The 21366-nt window shown below is 32.2% G+C and overlaps 1 protein-coding gene across 1 annotated transcript in view; it reads right to left on the bottom strand.

The window, feature by feature from the left end:
* Window positions 1–21366, bottom strand: part of Adamts19 (ADAM metallopeptidase with thrombospondin type 1 motif 19) — a 265915-nt gene that overhangs the window by 89097 nt on the left and 155452 nt on the right. The window contains exons 11-14 of the mRNA XM_046460436.2: window positions 10514–10615; window positions 4958–5088; window positions 3923–4095; window positions 373–500 (exon numbers count right to left, since the gene is read on the bottom strand). Of these exons, the coding sequence (XP_046316392.1) occupies window positions 373–500; window positions 3923–4095; window positions 4958–5088; window positions 10514–10615 (534 nt within the window). The remainder of the gene's footprint in view (window positions 1–372; window positions 501–3922; window positions 4096–4957; window positions 5089–10513; window positions 10616–21366) is intronic.

Raw genomic sequence — 21366 nt, 5'->3', positions numbered from 1 at the left:
TGTAGACACTGACATGGGACATGGAGAACTGAATTGCTTGAATTTCTGGTCTAGAATGTTGGACAGAGTGTTCCAAATTTGTGACATGAAAGTGTTCCAATTTTAAACCTGTATATATACATTAAACAATCAAATCTCAAATTCTTTCACCTAGTAAAATATTTTATGAATTACTAGCTCAAAATCTTCACTGCACAGAGGAGGAAATGGAGTTCCAAAGTAGATCAGATTTGCTTAAGGTCCAAGTCACATCAGAGCTATACCGATATCTTCCAAATCTTAGTCCAAAATTTTTCCACCATACGTTGAAGATTCTCAATGGTCTCACAATTGTACCTCAACATATAAATTCTCCCTTTTAGAACAGCTTACCTGACATCTGCCATTTGCACATATATCTAAACCCTGATATCCACAAGCAGTTCCATCCATCACTTTTTCTGATAGAAGAATAGGCTGTTCTTTTCCAACAGGAGAGCAAAACAAGGCACATGGTTTTTCTACAGAGTGCATAAAAAGAAATGAGAACAAGTGGTTACATAAATATTTTTATCAGAAATTTTATTTTTCATAATGGCTTCTGGGTAAAATATACAATCCTATGCCAATTGAGTAATATAATATTAAGTAGGTTTCTAGTAGATGATTATTGTATTAAATGAGATGCTTATAAAATATATATATTACTCTTCTTAGGAAATCTGACTTTAAATCACTTTCAGAATGTATCATTCATTATTTTATGGCACAAAATCTCTACCATAAACACATCAATTATTCTCCCTGACAAATGTTTTGCACACCCCTAGTTTTTATTCATAAATTTGCAGTGATCTACTCGTTATTCTAAGAACGTACCAGAATTCTACCTACTTTTACACCCTGGTTAATATTTGCTTATGCATGAAATCTTTATTGGTGCTTAATTTCTAAATTCCAATGTTCTAACTTTTATTTCTATGCATACAACATTTTCTAATTGAAAAACTACAAAATGGAGAAAGAACAACCAAGATGAACAATATCATTAACATTTCCATTAGTAGGATGTTTAGAAATACAATACATCCCCATGGGAACTTCTATCTTGATGCACAATTGCAAATGTGCTAGCTAAGACTCAGACCCATTTGCTTACTCAAAAAATCATGCCAACACATGTGATACCTACATCGAAAACCACTGTTTTTCAGGATGAGGAATTCCTAAATAGCTAGTAGTCTTCATCACTGCCTTATCGAGTGATGGCTAAACACTTGTCTCTTAAGCTCAGAGTGGCAAAATATTTTAAGGTGTCGTTTCTATTTCTAAGCCTCCTATAGAGTAGCTGTATTTGGTAACACCAGTAATACGATTATCCAAATCTGAAACTTCAGAGCAATTTCCATGCTACATTACTACTCTATTGGCTTGACACCAATCAGGCCCTTTACTGTTTATTAAGCTTGTATAAATAGAATGGAAAATAGTTTACAGTCTCTGACACGGATCTTCCCTTATGTCTTCAGTAAGGTTCCACGTATGCTGATGGGATTCTATAAATACCAAGTAACAGCCAGAGGCATGGAACAGGGTATCACTTTGCAAAGAGAAGACACAGTTAAAGGAGCCTTCAGGATTGAACATTTCAAACAGTTTTCACATGTGGCTTCTGAATACTGCTCTGAACAATTTTGAGGAGTTGGAACATGGCCTCTAATGTGCATGGTTTTGAAATTTTCCTTAAGATGCCATTATAAGCCGCAATAAAGCATTTCAGTGTGCTCTCACACCTCAAAGTAGGTTATGTTTATTCAATGACTGCTTACTATGTCATATCTTTGGACTTAAAAACAGCTGCTATAATTGCAACCCTTTAAAAAGTGGCATATGTAATTCCTTTTTTGGAGTTTTCATTGAAGAGAGGAATAAACCAGATATATGAATAATGTTGAAAGGAATTAGTGGCCTAGAAAATTCCACTCACATTCCAAACAAGAAGTCAGATAAAATATCTATGTATTTTTTCCTTTTATGACATAGTGTCAATACCCTCTGCTTAATTTAGTTCTACAGATGACTTGAACATTTGATACCAATCTTCCTTCCTGGTGTATACCCTTGAGACAGTGACATTGTAGTGATCCATGTAATGTGCCAATACTTGGCAGGCAGACTCTGTCTTAAGAGACAACCCTTTCCAAGATATGCATTAGAGATGGATTTCAGCCAAATTTCAGTAAACATAGAGTATGTAAAATACCTGAATGTTAAAACCACACATCTCTTTTCTTTAAATGTTCACTATTTCATTGATATTCCACATTCAATTCTCCTAGTCATACATTCATGCATTACATAAGAAGAACAGATATAACCACTTGTATTCTGAGGTGTCATGTATTATTAAAAATTGAGACTTTTAAAAAGAACTGCATATGTCATTGTCTTCTACGGTGCTATAATACATGAAGACTAGTTATTGTTGTCTATATCATTCATCACACAAAGATATGTGCTTAATTAATCATAATCACAAACGTATCAGAGATGATAACCCGTTAAATGCCAATACAACCACAGTGAAATATCACCTCCCTCCAGTTAGAATGGTTATTACCAAAGAAACCAAAGAGCAAGTGCTGGTGAGGATGTGTACACCAGAGAAGCCTAATGGTGTAAATGTATATCAGAACAACCATTCTGGAAAGTAGTATCAAGCTTCATCAAAAAGTAAAAATAGAACTACCATATGATCTAGTAGCCCCACTTCTGGGAATATATCCAAGGGAAAAGAAATCAGCATGTCCAAGAAACATCTGTGCTCCCATGTTCATTGCAGTGCCATTCATGATTGCCAAGCGATGGAAACAACCTAAGTGTCCATCAGTTGATGAGTGGATAAAGAAAATGTGGTCCAGATACACAGTGGAATATTATTTAATCATAAAAGGAATGAAATCCTGTCATTGCAACAACATGGATGGAACTTGAGATCATTATATTAAGTGAAATAAGCCAGGTACAAAAAGACAAACACCACATTATCTCACTCATTTGTGAAATCTCAGAGAAAAAATTTACCTCATAGAAGTTGAGAGTAGAATGATTAAAGATTTACAGGAATTTACAACAACAGCATAGATAAGTACCATATAGTTTTCAATTAGTTTCCCCACTGATTATTGGACTATAGTAGCAAACCCAGGAACTGGCGTTGGTATATTTGTGTGTCTAATTTTATGCCATTTTATCACATACATAGATTTGTGTCACCACTGCCATAACCAAGTTATTGAACTATTCCACCAGCACAAAGGTATTCTGCATGTTCCCCCTTTATAGTCATACCCATCCTTTTCCCCATCACCAGCCCTAATCCCTCACAACCACTAATTTGTTTTACTTCTCTATAATTTTGTCATTTAAAAAATATTATCTCAATGGAATGATATAATGTGTTTTTCTGACATTGGCATTTCTCACCCACCATATTGCCTATGATCTCTCCAATTGTTGCATGTACCAATAGTTAGTTCTTTATAATTGCTGAATAATATTCTGTTACTCAGGAATACAATTTCTGTGTTATGTTAAAAATAGGTTTAGTTATTTAAGAAACTGCCAAAATGTTTGTCCAAAGTGGCTTCAGCATTTTACATTCCTACCAAGAATGTCTGAGAGATCCAGGTTGTCCTCATCTTCACCCAGAATTTGGTGTTAAACTTACTTTTTTTACTTTAGTTGTTTTAGCAGATATGCAGTAACTTTGCACTATATTTTAAAAATATATTGTTGTCAGTGTTTTTTGTCATTATATACAATAAAAATAGAAAAAGTAAAGTTGTCAAATATATAGAAGATATTCTATAACAGTACTATTGTAGAACACTCTGCAAGTCTAGAAGTAAACTTAAGATGTTAGGGATATGGTTGGTCATACCTTCATCCAGAACAGCTTGCCACTGAAGAACATGCTTTGGGTATGAAGTTCTAACACTATAGGCCTGACATTGCCAGTCTCTGAATCCAGGCAAACCTGCAGGACAAGGTGGATTCTCACATATTCTGTACTGTTTTCTGGGACCATTACAATCCCTTGCTTCAGAACCTAGCCTAGAAAAGACAGTACAAATAAACAATTTTACCTTTGTTTTTTTTTTTTTTTTTGTGATAACTATCAACTTAAAAAATTAAAAGCCATTACATTAAAAACATATAACACCTCATATTAAAATCTATTTTTGAAAGCTTGGACACGTTAAGTGCTTGATAGTAATAGGAAATGTATAGTTTATTTTTAAAATTAAAATAGAGGAATAAGGGGCAGAAGTTAGTGGTAAAAGAGAATGCCTATAATTCCCATGAGGAAGTTTGGCTCTTAGAATCACTAAGCACTTGTTTTTGTATAAATTATTTAAAACTGCTTGTGACTGAATTGTGCCACCAGGCTCCACACTGACAGTCAAAGCTAACAGGCTGAAATGTCCTTCTCACAGTTTCCTGGGACCTTTCTAGGAGTGATGGCATTGAACAAGCTGATCTTTAATAATCCCTGTCTGCACACGTGCTCAACATGTTTTTGTTTTTCATTAGTTTTAGCTTATATCATCATTAATTTTGCTCTCATTTCCTGCCTTTCTTTCTTATCATCTTCCTATAATTATATAGTTCCCCTAAATGTTCACTTAACTTTGAAACATATATATTATTTGATTTACTCAACAAAATCTTCTTTTGTAGCTTTCATTAATTATTTTCAAAAGGGCTGGATCATTATTTTGTTTTTAAAAAGGGGCTTTACCTAAAATATTTCGAGGAACTTTTCTAAGTTTTCTACAGTGACATAGTGTTTGAGGGGTTCTGTTTGCTTTTCTACATGGTTTATTGGTTAAAAAAAAAAAAAAAAAACTCTACATTTTAATATGGAAGAAACAAAAAAAGCCACCCTCCCCCAATCTAAGAACTTGGAATTTACCCAGGACATATGCGCTCTCGACTGCTGGTCCCAGCACTGCAGGTTCGGCTACAGGAACTCCAGACACTCCACTCTCCGGCCAGGTGTTCAGGTGTTGAGGTCCTGCTGGTACATTCTCCAGCCTTACACCACTATTCCAAAAGTTATGTCTTAGGTGAACAAATCAGGGCACAACTGAAAATCAATCACTGGCCTAACAGTCAATGGAATTAATGCAAGTGAATTAGGTCTATTCTAGCACAAAGCATGTGGAATTAAAAAAAAAAAAAGTTGGAATTTTCTTTTTGTCATAGTAATATAATGGTCTGGTTCCCACAGTACTAATGTCAGATAATAAAGTCTTGTCATCAAAGCAGTTTAAAGATATGTGTCCTGTTAGTACTTGTGATAGAGACACGGTGGAAGTGCTGGAGGCAGAATTTGAGGTTGGACATCCAGAAAAAATGTAATAACTTATTTTTTAGCAAGAGATTACAATTTAAAAAGGACAAAAGGGGCATAGTCATGTTTCAGAATAAAAAAAAAAAACAATAAGTAAACATTCTCTATAATTAGCTAGGTTGAAGCAGACATTTCAGAAAATTCAGCAATTTTCATTTGAAAAATCAATAATTTGGGGTACTCTATTTCCTTGTAATTAAGAAATATGATTTCCTTATAACACTTCATGTTTTTTTTTTTTTCCTGCTGAAAGTGTCCACATTAAAGTCAAACATTCTTTTGAAAGTCAAGTTTGTCTGAAAGACGGGAAATTAGACTCTGAAATTCTGTCATTTTGTTCCACTTATTCTATAATACATTAAATGTGAAAGATAACCATGAAAGAAGAGAAAGAAATATTGTCATTATCTTTTTTATTTTCATTAACTTAAAACAAAAGCAGCAAGAGGCTGTTTTTGTAGTCATGGAAGATGATATGGACAAGAGAATAATCATCTCTGAATTCCTGAAAATCAGATAGATGATGGTCACAGCAAACACCTTAAAGTTAACAAAATCATGTAGAAAATACTAAGTTAAAATTAGAAACCTTTCTATTAGTGATTGTAAAGCAACAGGGTTGAGTAAGTTGATCCTTTTATCCCTCAATGATTTTTTACACTTAATTGAAGCAGGATTTACAAAGGATTTTGAGGGAATTGCAGATATGCTCTGAATCTCAACTCCTTCATTTCCAAGGTGTGAATGCAATACTTTTTACCTATAAGACATTTTTTAAGGGTTCAATGAAGCAATAAACAGAAAGCATAAGGATTTAATGAAGGTCAACTATAGTAACACAAACACAATATTACATATATCTTTACATTAATATTACTAATGATAGTCTATTCTAGAAATCTGATAAAAAATTCTCTTCATCCTTCAGCAGTTTTTATTTAGATTTATTTTGAGAATATATGCTTTTTTTTTAGGAGATCAAGATGCACCAAAAATTCAGTCCCTAAGATTTTCTTTAATAATATCAAAATTTAAATCAAATTCTTTTAAATTGAAATGTTTTAAATATAGGCTTGGAAAAATAAACCTCAATAATTCAAAATGTATCCACATGCTAAGACTGTCATTAAATAAATTGGAATTTTGTAGGAAGATGTATTCTAAAAATTTAAAAAGGAGGAAAAATAGACCATGTGAAAACTTGCATGACTTCTGGCTTTAAGGATTTAACAATGTTATGCCATTCGTGGAAAAAATCCAAGGTAAAAGCTGTCAAACTTCAATTGGTCACAGTGTTTTGGCCTTTTGAAGGGTGTTTATTTTTCCCAGAGTGCATATCACAGCTCTTTGCCCATTTAGCAGCACGCTGGCATTGAAAGGCTGGGCTAGAGTTCATAGGAGACTAAAAATATTCTGAGAAGGACTGGGATCTAGACTTGCATATAATTTAAACTAGATAACCTCTGGCAGATGAAGAAAAATGGAAACAGATATACAAGCCAATGTGCATACATAGATCAGTGAAACTGAAAGGCAGACTACTCTAAGAGTTAAAATTTGTCACCTTGCTGATAACCAGATCTTGGAATAAAACAAGGGGAGAGGGAGCTGCTGTGTTTCAACACTGAGAAAAGTGTTCAATGCTTTTGCTTAAATTATTATGCAGTACATTCTACTGGATTCATATAAAACTGATCCTAATGATGCTTTCCATAAATTTTCTAGCACCATGTTTTGTATCATACATTTACATTTTTTAGACTCAAAAGATATCACATATGGTTTAAAAAACTCAAAATTATTCTTATCTGCAAATTCAATCTGATTTATTAAAATACTAAAGTAATATATAATATTGACAATTCTAGGACAGTACATGATATAAAAAATCTGATCACAATTCTATTCTACCTATTTTTTTTTTTTAATGTGGTCTTGTCTGGGAAATTTACGAGAACACACAGTTGAAGGAGGGTCACGGAGATGTCAGCGTAGCCTGATCATTCTTTAGCACTCTCAAGAAGACAGAAGAGGACGAAGCAAGTCAAAAAGATCTCTACATATACACAGTGAAACTGTGGTGACATTATAGGTTTCATTATTTCCAATAATAAATGATGATAGTAATATGGAGAATATGAATTGAGGAAAGTAAATAACAAAAATATCTTACACAGAATCCTTCAAATAGTCTAAAATTCTAGTAAATGGCTATTAAACTCTTCATTCCTTGAAAACACTGTAAGTAAAACAACATACATTTACTGGTTTTTACTAAATTATTTATCAGTTCTTTCATCTTTAAAAATATAAACGTAAGCACATTTACAATGGTATTGTGAATTGTAAAGTGATAGAAATTGTACAAAGATGATGGTACAATGAGAAAAGGAGGAAAAAGAAAACAGGTTGCATTAAATTTGAAAAAATGCTGCCTGTAAATAATACATGAGTCTCTATTTTGAAAATCATTAACTATGGAGTTCAGTGGATATCTTCTCTGACATAATCACATACTTGTAGATAAACTAGATTTATATAGCTCCGGTTGTGGCTCAGTGGTAGAGCTCTTGTCTGGCCTGTGTGAGGCACTAGGTTCAATCCTCAGCACCACATAAAAAAACAAATAAATAATAAAATAGAGGTATTCTATTCAACTATAACTAAAAAAATATTTTTAAAAAAGTTCATTTAACAACTCTATATTGTTATAAATTTTAAAATCCCTCAGCTTTGTCTCTTGGTTTTCAATGCACCAAGCTAGCAGTAGTGTTTAGTGTGGGGTTGCAAGCACTCAGATATCTTAGCACTATGGCAGATGACAGCAGAGTGTTGAAAGCTCTTTATGGGATGGCTCCCACAACAGCTGGAACATGTGGACCTTTGAAAAATCCCACATGGCCCAAGGAACTGAGAAGTTCAGTAGTGATTTCAATACACAAAACTCTACAGGAATATCATTAATGCAATTTTAAGGAAATAAAACATTTACTTTTGATAAGTAATTATAGTTTTGATTACTGAAAGAATAAGTTTACTTTAAACATCTCAAGGAAGGAAATTATTCTCAAAAATACGAGAAGGAAAATAACACAGTGAACAGATAGTCAGTGTGCCAGATAATAAAAATGAAGAAATTTTATATTGCTGAAGTAGAACTGAGTAAGACGAATGGCTTTTGTGATGTTTAAGGACTTAGGGATGAAGGTTTGGTTATCTCTCCATATTACTGCTTTTAGGAGATGATGAAAATTATTGCTGGTACAGGGTTTTATAATTCAAGCAATAAATTACTTAGTGTAGTATCATGAGACTTGCCTGATATACACACATTGTTACACCTCTGTGTATAATTTAAGGAAAAAAAATAAAACAGACCCAACTTCTCACTCTCTATTTAAGCTCATAGAAAAATATTTGGTACAATCTATAAACAATGGACAGATATTTCACAGAAGTTTCCTCCAAGGAGCCATTTTCTTACAGATTGTATCTGGTGATAAAACATTTCTGGTCTTTTCAGAAATAGTTTCAACTTAAATAATTTGCACTTTTTAAATTAAAAAATCATAGAACTAATAAGTGACTCTGTCCTTATATCAAACAATCCAGATATGTATGGAGAAAAGTTGTGTTTACCCTCATCTCCTGTTGCCTGACTCCTACTCCCCAATCTCATTTCCCTCCCAAAAGGGTAACTTCTACTTACAGTTTGCACTTTATGTTTTCAAACTATTTTCTGAGCTTAAAACTGTACACTACATGTGTATGTATATTCACATCTGTACACAAACTGCATTTTCCTTGATGGTATTAACTAGTATCAATTTTTCTGACATGCCTATAATAACATCCATGTCTTATATATCTCTTCATGTTAGTTCTTGTATATCTACCTCATTAAAAAAATAAATTATACTGTAACTATTCCTCTCATTAAGAATTTTTTTTTTTTTAGAGAGAGAGAGAGAGAGAGAGAGAGAGAGAGAGAGAATTTTTTTTTGTAGATGGACACAACACAATGCCTTTATTTTTATGTGGTGCTGAGAATCGAACCCGGGTCACGCCCGTGCTAGGCGAGCGCTCTACCGCTGAGCCACAATCGAGCCCAAGAATATTTTTTTAAAAAATTTCATCATTAAAAAGTGCATGTTAACATAGGCTACTTTGCATGGGAGGATGTGTATGTATGTGTGTATGTGTGTCTTCTTGCACATGAATAAATACATATGACAATTTTCTAGAAGTAGAATTGCTGTATTTCCATCCACTTTTAAATTGTATTTTCAAACTAGCACTTCACATAACAATTCTTTTTTAATTCACAGTAAGTAATCTGTAAAGTTTTTGTTGCTGTTTATTTTCAAATGTAATAAATATCCATACTCTCCAGAGGTGAGGAGGTTTCTGATTTCACAATTCATCAATAAATCCCCCGTTCTTTTATAAAATACAAATTAAAAAATCATGGAAAGTATTTCTTTTGATGAAATTAACTATAAGTACATATGGCATCTACCTACTTCACATTCTTCAAAGGACAATTATTTTTTTAGCATCAATTATTTTGACCTTAAAATGTATACTAACAAGTTCCTAAAATATTACGAACCACATTAAATTATACTAGTCAAATATTGATTAATCTCCAAATATCAATTTGAATATTTTATTTAAAATGCTAACTTGACAAGGAAAAATATACTCTGGTCTGCTGAGATAACTTGGAACATTCATTAGTGCTCTGAGAAATTTTATCATTTATACTATTGTATGCTTATTTTATTTTCAAACATAATTAACATTCATACTCTTCTGTTTAATTAGTTAAAACATATGAATCACATTTGTTTAAAAATATATATATATATGACTCTTTATATTACCATAATGAACAACAATAAACATACCTCCTCAATATTAACAAAGAATCATGAATTTGAAAAAAACGTAAAAGTTAAAATTAAAGATAGAGAAAATATTAATATTTGTGTATACATGGAAATAATTCCACCAATGTCAAGATGGATGCATATTTAACTGACAAGAGAAAATGCAAGTTTTCCAAGTTTCATTTCATATTTTTATTAAATTCAAGCAACACTCATCACTTACCTTACCAGGGTCACAGTCTGTCCCATCCATTGGTGGATCAAGTTTAGTTTTGCATTCTTTCTCACCTTCTACCTTGCACCATAATCCCGTACAAATAACATGCTGCAAATAAGGGCAAAATAACTAATAAGGGGACAGTATCAGAGTTTTGAGTTTAAGTCAATAATTTTTGAGAAAGTCATTTGATAGGGACAACAAAATGATTTGAATAAAAATGTACTTCAGGTACTCTTAATATTAAACATAAACGAAAGAGTATATAATGTGTTTATAGTGATAGATTGATACAATATAGAAAATTTGTTTAATAAATCTAAATATTTTAAAATTTCTTTAAAATACCCATGGTTATGCAAGACTATGTATGTACTATGGGAAATTTTAAGCTAAAAGAATCACTGTTTATATGTTGATGTGAACCAAGTTGGAAGAATACATGTTTGTTTCTGTGATGTGAATTCAGTGTCTCCTTGCCTAAAGTCTATCCGAACTTCAACTCTGCTATATGCTTTGTGCCATGGTTAGCACATATGGCCTTGATGTTCAACACAATACAGGCTCTGCTATAATTGTTTTCAGTCATTTTTACCTCGGTATGAATGCATTTTACACCTTTGAGATACAATAAAATTTTTCTAGGGAAAATCTAAAGAGAATTTAAATATATATATATATATATATATATATATATATATATATATATATATATATATATAATATATACATATATTATATATATTAGGATAAAGTAGCTGAGACATGGTGACAATAAAATAAGCGAGTTAAGTAAATATAAGAGGGAAGAGATGCAGCTACTGCAGCCACCACTGTAATGACAGCCAGCCCAGAAACATCTACTTCTTTAAGATGGCTGAGGTTCTTCAAACACAAGCATATGTTAACAAATTGCAGAGAAATATGAAATCCATGGCAGATATTCAAAGATGATTAAAGTAGCTAATCTTTAGTGCCCAGAAAGATGCACAAAGCTGGAGATCAGGTTAATAAAACAGGATGAGTGAATGTGAGTGACACAGTCATGGAAAGGTGAGAAGGCCTGTGTAGTGGGGAAAGGTGTGTAGGCAGTACTTCCTCACTACAGTTTTACTTCTCACATCTTTAATTACCCATGGTCTATCACAGTTTGAAACTATTAAACAGAAAACCCATAAAATAAACAATTCGTAAATTTTATTTATTTTTTGTTTTTAATTTGTTCCTTTTAGTTTTACATTAGGATTCATTTAGACATGATTATAAAAGCATGAGATATAATTTGCTCTAATTCAGTCCCTAGTACTTCCTTTTCCCTCTCCTCCTCCCTCCCCACTCTAATTATTCTAATTTATTATTAGCTATTGTTAATCTCTTATTGTTCCTAATTTATTAATTAAATTTTGTTGTTGTTGTAGGAAAGATATAGTAATATGTAAAGGAATCCGTACTATTCTTGGCTTCAGTCACCCACTGTGCTTTGGAAAGTATCACCCACAGATAAAAGTAGGAAGAGCAGTAATGAAAAGACGTAGTGAAGAACAGACTGAAAATTTGGAAGAGGAAGTTAATAATTCTGTGAGATTGCCTTTATGTACTGCATGGAATGAATTTATGTCTTTTTTTTTTTCAAAAGAAAAAAAGAAGAAGAAGAAAAAAATACCAGGAAAGACTAGGAATCCAATATTTGTAGAGAAAAAGGAAGACACCTAGCAATTGATATATGGGTCTGTAAGTAAAAAGCCTGTTTTAGGAGGATTATTCTGATGGGTTTGTTCAAAACATATTACATCACAGCAAAATTATGAACCATTTTATCAGATACATTGGGAAGAATATATGTAAAGTCTCAAAAACAGGTCTGTTAGAACTGTAACATTGAACTTGTATTTCCTAAAATATCATTTTCCTATCTTCATTTGTTTTAATATTTAGATTTATGAACTTGTTTGTAAGGTCATAAATTCAAAATTCTATCATAAAGAGTCTGAAATTTTTTATTTACCTAGTTTTATCTGCTGTAACAGACATTTTCTCTCTTTCAAAATGTTTCACACAAATATGTTATATGTAAGATATGATTGATCTTAACTAATGTGCTTTTTTTGCATGCATCTTTCTAAGAAAAAAATTACCTAGAAAATTATTTTAAAGAATGCCCAAATAATGTTGTTCTTTTGCAATATTTTAAACTCTTGGAAATAAATAAAGTAGCCAAATGTTCATCATATATGGCTTTTAAGCACATTTTTATATTAGCTGACAGATCTCTGACCTAAGGATTTAATTCCTCAATATTTTCCCTCTTTTAAGACTTTCTATCAAAAATGTTTCTATAACTAAAAAATCAAATGTTAATTTTCCACTGAACAACTGCTTTATTTCTATTCAGTAAAGCTCAGTTGTGCTAAAAGAAGACTCATTTTAGTCAAGTTCATTAGTTTACCAATGCATATTGACCTAAAATCAAACTTTCTACACTGTCATTTTAGAAGAGTACTTGCTTGTTGAACACTGTTGGTGGTCTAAATTCTGACCTTCCACCATCTTCTGCTATTCAAAACAGCAGGTACTCTAATTGATTCCCACTTGAGGCACCAAGAGCATAAAAAGCAAACTTGGCAGTTTTTCAAGATAAGCACAGTCACTTAGAATAAATGACTCTTAGAGGAGAGCTTTTGTACACTTTCTGTTCTGCAGGTCTAGAGATCTTATGGTGAATAAGTTACAGTTTCAGTCTTGCAAGTAACTTTTATCCAGGAATTCAAACTGAACTGTCAAAATTAAGGCAAGAAAATGTAGAAGAAATGGTATAGATTGTTTTCACCTTTAAAAAGTGAAATGCCTCAGATTTGTGATATTAGAGCTATGAATGAATGAATACCAAGCCCTTTCCCAGGGGTAGAGTGGGTGTTGTTAGAACAAAACACTCAACACTCTACATGTGTTTCATACACGAATCACATGCTTTTTTTAAATTTGGTTAGCGAAAACTCTTAATATCACTTAAGAAAATAATTTTAAAACTAAAAATGCTTTGCATGGTAAAATACAAGAGAAATGTACAACTCTACTAACTCTACTTTCTTTTTTAGCAAACTGATAAAATATAATATAATATTCCCTTTATTATTCTTCTATATGAAAAAAGTCATTAAAAGAACATCAAAGAATTAGAATGTTTATCTCAAATAGGCTTTTAGCAAGTTTGCATAAATATACTACAGTATATTTTTAAATGGAAGGTTAGTTGTTCTTACAGAAAATCATAAAAATTTCTCTTCAAAGATGATCTGTACCCATGTTTTTATGGCAAAGAGTTCCATTAGGTTGTTCTAATAAAACAATATTAAATAATCTACCTGGAAGTAATAACCCTTGATCAGATAACTCCTTGCTCTTTCACCTACTGCCCTTCAATATATAATTTTAATAACTCAACATTTTATAAAAAACATAGTTCAGTTAGGACAATGCTTTATAATATTCTTTTCCAATCACAGAACATATCATTATCCTACAACTACTAGTGAGTTACAGCTGATTGTTAATCCCACAAAGAATACACCTGGTCCAAAAATGAATGGTCTTTCAAGAAACCTGGATTCCCAACTCACATAAATTCCCTAGAGAAAAGAAAAACCAGACATAACTTCTAAACATATTTTATATACTAAAGCCATATAGGAATTTAAAAAGAAAGCAAAAAGAGTAATCTATCCCATTTATTAACTTAGATTTAAATACGCTAAACAAATTTAACAGGCTGAATAGAGCAATGCATGCATGACACAATTCAAAGCAGCATGACCAAGTATATTCTTCAAAAAATAAGGTTAGATTAATGTCAGGGATGTGATTAATGCAATCAAGATACATCAATAACTTTAACAGCTATGATTTTTATATCTAATCATACAAAATATGTGACCTAATTTAACATTCTTTAAAAAAATCTTACTAAATTAATCATTAAAGGAAGTTTACTTACCATTAAAGGATATTTATTAAAAAAACTATAATAAACAGTGAAGTATTGAAAAATTTAAGATTAGGAACATAGTGAAGATGACATCTTGGCACCAATGTAAGGAAGTGAATACACAAAGTATTCAATGAAAGGGGGGGGGCGCAAAAACCTGTCAATCTAGATTCCTGAACTCAGCTAAAATTTTATCAAGATTGAAGGTTAAATAAAGACCCTTTCAAGGAAACAAAAAAGGAGTGTTTACCACCAACAGATCGGTTGAAAAGATATTTCTAAATGATATTCTTTAATACAAAGAAAGATGATCTCATAGGAAAGAAATGAGAAGCAATGATGAGCCTGATAACACAACTATAAATTCAAATAAGATTGACTGTGAAAAGTATGAATAATTAAATTTTAACCATGAATTATAAATCTTCTTTTTAGTGGCTTTCAGAAGTACTAGAAATCTAGTTTGTTTACATCCTAGAAACTGCATCCATTAGCACAGAGGATTTGGCCACTGTTGGTTAAGCAAGTTTGACATTTTCTCTTTCCCTCCTATACTCCACTATGCTGTGGGACAGCCAGAGGCAGAAGCTGAGCAACAGGTACAGTATGGGAAGAAAAATAATCTATACACAACCAATGAATAACTCAGCAAGACACAAAGGACTCTTCAATAAATACATCAGGAAGTGTTAGAGAAAGCAAAGGAGCAAGAAGAAATTAATAGTAAGGACTGTCAATATCTATTAGTGGAAGCCCCCAAGCAAAGCAAAGAATAAAAAGATGAAAGGACCTCATTGAAGTATTTGAAAAGAAAAAGACCTAGAATTAAGGTAAGATCCTCTCTGGAATGGTGGATTAAGGTCTCAGAAGACCAACATTTCTTGTAGTTTATAACTCTAAACTGAGGACAGAATATGAAAAATTAACTTCCTTAAAAGTTCTAGAGAGTAAACAAATGCAGAATTTTTTTTTTTTTTTGAGAGGAACTGAAAGAATCAGCAAAAAGTAAGTTAATCATCTTTACAACTTTGACTTCATGGTTGCCCATGCACAGAGCCTGACATTGGGTGGACAAAACAATGGTGAAAAACATACCATTATGAAGAAAAAATCAGGCTGTCTCTCTCTGTGGAGATGGCACACATTAACCCTGGAATGCTTATTCCTTGCTTTACACCAAAAAAGATGTCTCCGTCTTTTTTGAGAAAGATGGTATTTGTTTTCCTAAATAAATCTGTGTCTAAACAAACAAACAAAAAACACCTAAAATACAATATGAATAGTCAAAGCTGCCTAAGAAACTAAGGAAATCATCTGAGAGAGAGGAGAATAGGGGAGCCTACAGCTGTCATGGCACCTGACCTATGCATACATGGAACACACTATAAAGAGTCCAGATAAGAGAAGAGTGAACTGATTCCCAGCAGATGAAACAAAACATCCAGCCTGAATCTAACGAATTTAATTGCCTGTGAAAACAAAAAAATTAAAGCACTCTTTGGAGTAATAAAAAAAGAATTAAGAGTCTTTACAATAGTGGTCAGCAAACTTTTTCTGAAAGTTGTCAAATAGCATATATTTCATGATTATGGGTCATATGGACTCTCTTGAAACTATTCAACACTGACATTGAGGCCCCAAAGCAGTCACAGACAATACATGAACAAGTGCATTCCAGTAAAACTTTATTTACAAAAACCAGTAGCCGCTCCTACCAGGTCAAAGTTTGCCAATCCTTACTCTACAACAGAACATCACAATTTCTAGCATGTAATTAGAAATTATTTTCTTATGAAAAGCCAGTAAAATATGACTATTTATGAAGAAGAAAGAAACAATTCAACACTAAGATGATACATACATAAATTTTCATAAAATTTAAAACTGGCCTTATTGATGTACTCAGCAGGGTAAAGGGAATTAACTTTTTTTTTTTATTATCTTTATTTATTTATTTTTTTATATGGTGCCGAGGATTGAACCCAGGGCCTTGCACGTGCTAGGCGAGTGCTCTACCGCTGAGCCAAAACCCCAGCCCCAGGGAATTAACTTGTAAAGAATTAAAAGGTATCTTTTAAAAAAGCGAATGAAAATATTCATTTTAGATTGAAAAATACAATATGTGAAATAAAAATTGAATGTTGAGTAAACTTGAAAATAAGTCAAGGGAAATTATCCAATCTAAATGAGAGAAAGAAAATATTGAAAAATATGAAAAACATACAGAAATTTGTGGGGTAATATCAAAAGGTCTGGCAACAATAGCTCTATTATTTGGCCAGCCTCCCCCTTTCTAAATAAAGTTTTATTGGAATATTTCCATGCTCATTCAAGTAAATATTATCTATGATTAATTTCAACTGATTTGAGTTGCCACAATGGCCCTATTTTTGACAAGCTTATTAATTTATAATCCCAGACCTGACCAAGCCATTAAAACAGGTAAAGAGTTAGGATTAAAATGTAACAAACAAAATAAGATTCTAAAAAGCATGAAAATAATGTTAAAAGAAAGCAGGAAGGAGGATGTGAGGGTGATCTGTCACCCCATTGATTAAGCGGATCTGGCTGGCTAGGTGGGTGTCCCCTTCCTCTCTCACGGCTCCATGTGCATCCCTCCCTAAGCAGCAGGCTCAGTGAAAGAGGAAAGCAGAAAGGGGATCAGAGGAAAATGATGAGTTAAAAAATAAATCATATTATCAAATACTAGACCTAAATCCAAACATTAACGATTGAATATAAATGGATTAAATACCTCTCAATTGACAGGCCATAAATTATTAAACAGATTAAAAGTAAAATTCAACTATATGCTTACAGCAAAAAATTCAGTTTAAATGTAAGTATATAAATAAATTTAAAATAAATGAAGGGCAAATGTTAAACCATGTAAAAAGTAAGAATATAAAAATCATTACTATCAGATATAATAACTTCAATATAATGATGCCACCAGGGATAAAAGGGACTCTTCATAAAAAAAGGCTCAATTTACCAAAAAGACATAGAAATAATAACTATATTAGTGTCTAACAAAAGAATTCTATGAAGCATGGATCAAAATATGATAATAATGGGAACTGACAGTTACACAATCATGGTAGGATATTTAAATTCCCCATCTAAGCAGTTTATATACCATCTAGAAGTGAAGTCAGATTACCTGAGCAACCGTACTAAGCACCTTGGCCTAAATGATATTTCTAAAACACTAGCCCTAACAATTACAGATGTAAATTCTGCCAAATATATATTGCACATTCACCTGGACAGATTATAGATGGGTCTTACTGAATTTAAAATGATTAAAATCATACAGAGATTTTATTTATTTATTTATTTATTTATTTATTTATTTTTGGATCTAGGAGTACAAAGTGTAAATCTTACAGTAGGTAAATGCTTAAGCGTTTAAGAAAAACCACCTAAAATCATTACAAAGTTATTGTGCCACTTAAAAGTTCCAGCATCAGTATATGTGAATTTCAGTTCTAGTGGTTGTACATCATCAACAATATCTTGATATTTTTTTGTTTTTCAACCGAAGACTTTCTAATGGGTATGCAGCCAGAGCTCTTATGGATTTGATCTGTATTTCTTAATGCAATGTTAATAATGTTGAGCATCTTTTAAGGCATGTTGTATGTCTTCATTTCTGAATTGTTTGTTCAAATATTTTGCCCATTTTATTGAACTGAACAGTTTTTTTAATAAGATCTACTTATCATAAATATTTTCTCCCATTCTGTGGCTTGCATTTTCAATTAATTAATAGAGTTTTTCTAAGAAGAAATAATTTTATTTTGATAAATTCAAACTATAATTTATTATTTTTTAATTTTTTCAGTTCATATTTTCTGATGTCCTACATTTTTCTTAAAAGTTTTATAGTTTTACAGATACCATGCTTAGGTCTATAGTACATTGGGGTTAATTTTGGAATATAATATGATTTAAATTTTGAGATGAAAATCCAGATGTCCCATAATTAATTGAAAGTTTCCCCATTATCCACTAAATTTCCTTGTCCCTTTTTTGAAAATCAATTGTACACATGTGAGAGTTTATGACTGGACTCTCTACTATGTTTCAGCAATTAGTTATATCTCTCTGCCAATACCACACTCTAATACTGCAGATTTATATTGTCTTAAATAATATATTGTGTCTCCTCCAACTATTTTACAGTAAGCCTTAAGTCCAAATCCCTGTTGCCTCTGATATTTCACAATGCCAAATTATAGACTCAGTCTTTTAGAATTGTTCACAAGGTACCTCATTTTAATGCCAGTCTGTACTTTGGATCAGATGAGAGGTTTTAGAAGGTACTACTTTTATTATATTTTTCTTTTTTTGTACCAGAGATTGAATCCAGGAGTGCTTAACCATTGAGCCACATTCCCAACCCTTTTTATAATTTATTTTCAGACAGGGTCTCACTAAGTTACTTAAGGCCTCACTAAATTGCTGAGGGTGGCTTTGAACTTGAGATCCTCATGCTCTGGCCTCCCAAGTTGGTGGGATTACAGGCATGCACCACCATGGCTAGCCAGTGGTACATATTTTGATGGAACAAGCAGATAAAGAAGAAATGTAAAACTGGGACTCACATGTTAATTTTCCAGTCATTATATGAATCAATCACAGTAGAAAGTTTTCTAAATCTTTGATAGGTGTGCAATTCACAGTGAGTCTAGTCCCCAAACAAAGGGAGGACTGCAAGTTTCCTAGATGCCTTATTTTATCACAATCTCTACTAACTCAAGAAAGGTAACTCTTGCAGGGATGCTTTAAAGTGTTTCTAGAAAAACATCTTTTCATACCTATATATTCCTAGACAGGTTAAGTCATTTCAAGAAGTTATTACAACAACTATTACAATGGAGCTAACTTACAAACAAGATGCCAGATGGTCTGAAGGCACCAAGTGCTTGGTACAAAAGAACAAGGCCATCCAAGAAATTAGGTATTAATGATGCAAATTAATGCAGAGAGTGAGCTATTGTTGCTATAGGTCAGAATGTTTCACAAGAATCTTTACATCTGTCTCTTTAAACCTCTTGCAGATATAAGTTATTATCCTAAGAGTAAATTTACACCATTAATCAGATAAGCATTATGCAACATTGGACTCTCTAGTGCTTGTGTTTAAATATCTCTTTAGAAATATGGAAGAGAATTATCTAATTCAGACACTATGGGCCAACTATACATATATATATATTCTTTGTAAGAGTCTGTTAGACACACACATGTTGAACATGTTGAAGGGTGTAGTAAGCCCTCACTCATTTATATTTGATTGGAAATCGGATCGTCTTAAGAATGCCTGATTATGAATAAGCTGCTAAACAAGCTATCTGCCCTTTATGTTGGCTTTTTTTTAGTCATTGCATTAATATTCTAAGTGAGGTTCATACTATCTTGACATGTAGTATATCTAAAAGTCAAGTAGATAAATGAAAATTAAGAGTTATCACTCCATTGTTCAATTAATTCACTTATTGGTTCAGAACATATTTACTGGGCATTCATTAAGTTGTTAGAGATATAATGAAAAGGGGGGATGATAACACTTCTTATGTTATTGAGCTCACCTTCAAGATATTTGCCTCGTATCGAGCTCAAATGACAGATGAGCAGGCATGTGGCACCAGGCAGATCCACTTAATAGTCTGTATGCATTATGGTTGGGATCTGAATTGTTAGGGGCTTGGTCTCCAATGTGGTAACATTCAGAGGTTGAAAGAAATATTGATTCTTTATCCTCAGATTTCATTTTATTAGATTAGTGTTCAGCTTTTGAGATAGCTGAATACCCTTTTGTAAAAATGTCTTCACTTAGCCTCTGATCTTGATTTGTTTTGGTTCTATTCCTACATCAATAGACTTCACCAAAGTCTTATTTTGTATTGTCTCCTCATCTTTCTACACTCTAAAAACCAGTGACATTGTTCTCAGTTCTTCAATACTTTTGCTCTTCTCATTAAACTCACTTCTAGTGTTAACATTTAGTGTCCTCAAAATCACCTGAGTGGTGATGTCTAAAAACTTGTCTCTCCTGGACTCCTTTACATCTCTACTCGGATGTCTACTAGGCATCTTAAACATCAAAGATAACCAAAATTGAATTGAATTAAATTGTTTTCTGTTTCCTCTTGTAATATTGCTCCCAAGTAAATACATGGCTTGCTCTCTCATTTCCTTCAGAAATCTACACAAATGTCACCTTCTGTCAGCCTTACTAGGTCACCTTATACAAACAGCACTGTCCCCACCAGCCTACCCACTAATGTTTCCTATCATTCCTTCCTGAACTTATATTTCTCCAAAATAGTTCTCACCAACTGACAACGGACATAATGTATATATATATATATATATATATATATATATATATATATATATATGCATGTATGTATATCTCTCTATCTATATATGTATGTTTATATACTTAGTTTCTTTTTCTCTTGAAAAAAATGTAACCATGAGGGTAGGGACTTTGTTTTTTCATTTCCTGCTAATTATTAATACATAGTACAATGCCTTGAAAGTAGTTGGAACTCAATAAACATTTGTCAAAATAATTGCTGAATTAATAAATAATCTCTTCTAAGACTTTATCTGCTACATGAATCAATTTTGAATTAGAATATTAAAAGTTGAGAGGAAAAGAAGATCATGTCTGAGTAACTAAAATTTGAAACAATTTATTTGTACAATGTCTAGTTTAACAAGGGAATATCCTAAAATATTAAGAAACATCGATTTTTAAAAATGTTAAATCAATTCAGATGAGTTAGTATGATAAAATATAAATAGAGAAAACAGCCTAGAAAAAATTAATAGAGATATTTTTAACTCTGAAGGAGCAATT

The sequence above is a fragment of the Marmota monax genome, unplaced genomic scaffold, assembly GCF_021218885.2.
Source record: "Marmota monax isolate L192 unplaced genomic scaffold, Marmota_monax_Labrador192_F-V1.1 WCK01_AAM20220418_F8-fsc00006, whole genome shotgun sequence".
Lineage (NCBI taxonomy): Eukaryota > Metazoa > Chordata > Mammalia > Rodentia > Sciuridae > Marmota > Marmota monax.
The sequence above is the reverse complement of the archived record's forward strand: the minus strand, read 5'-3'. Positions and strand labels throughout refer to the sequence as shown.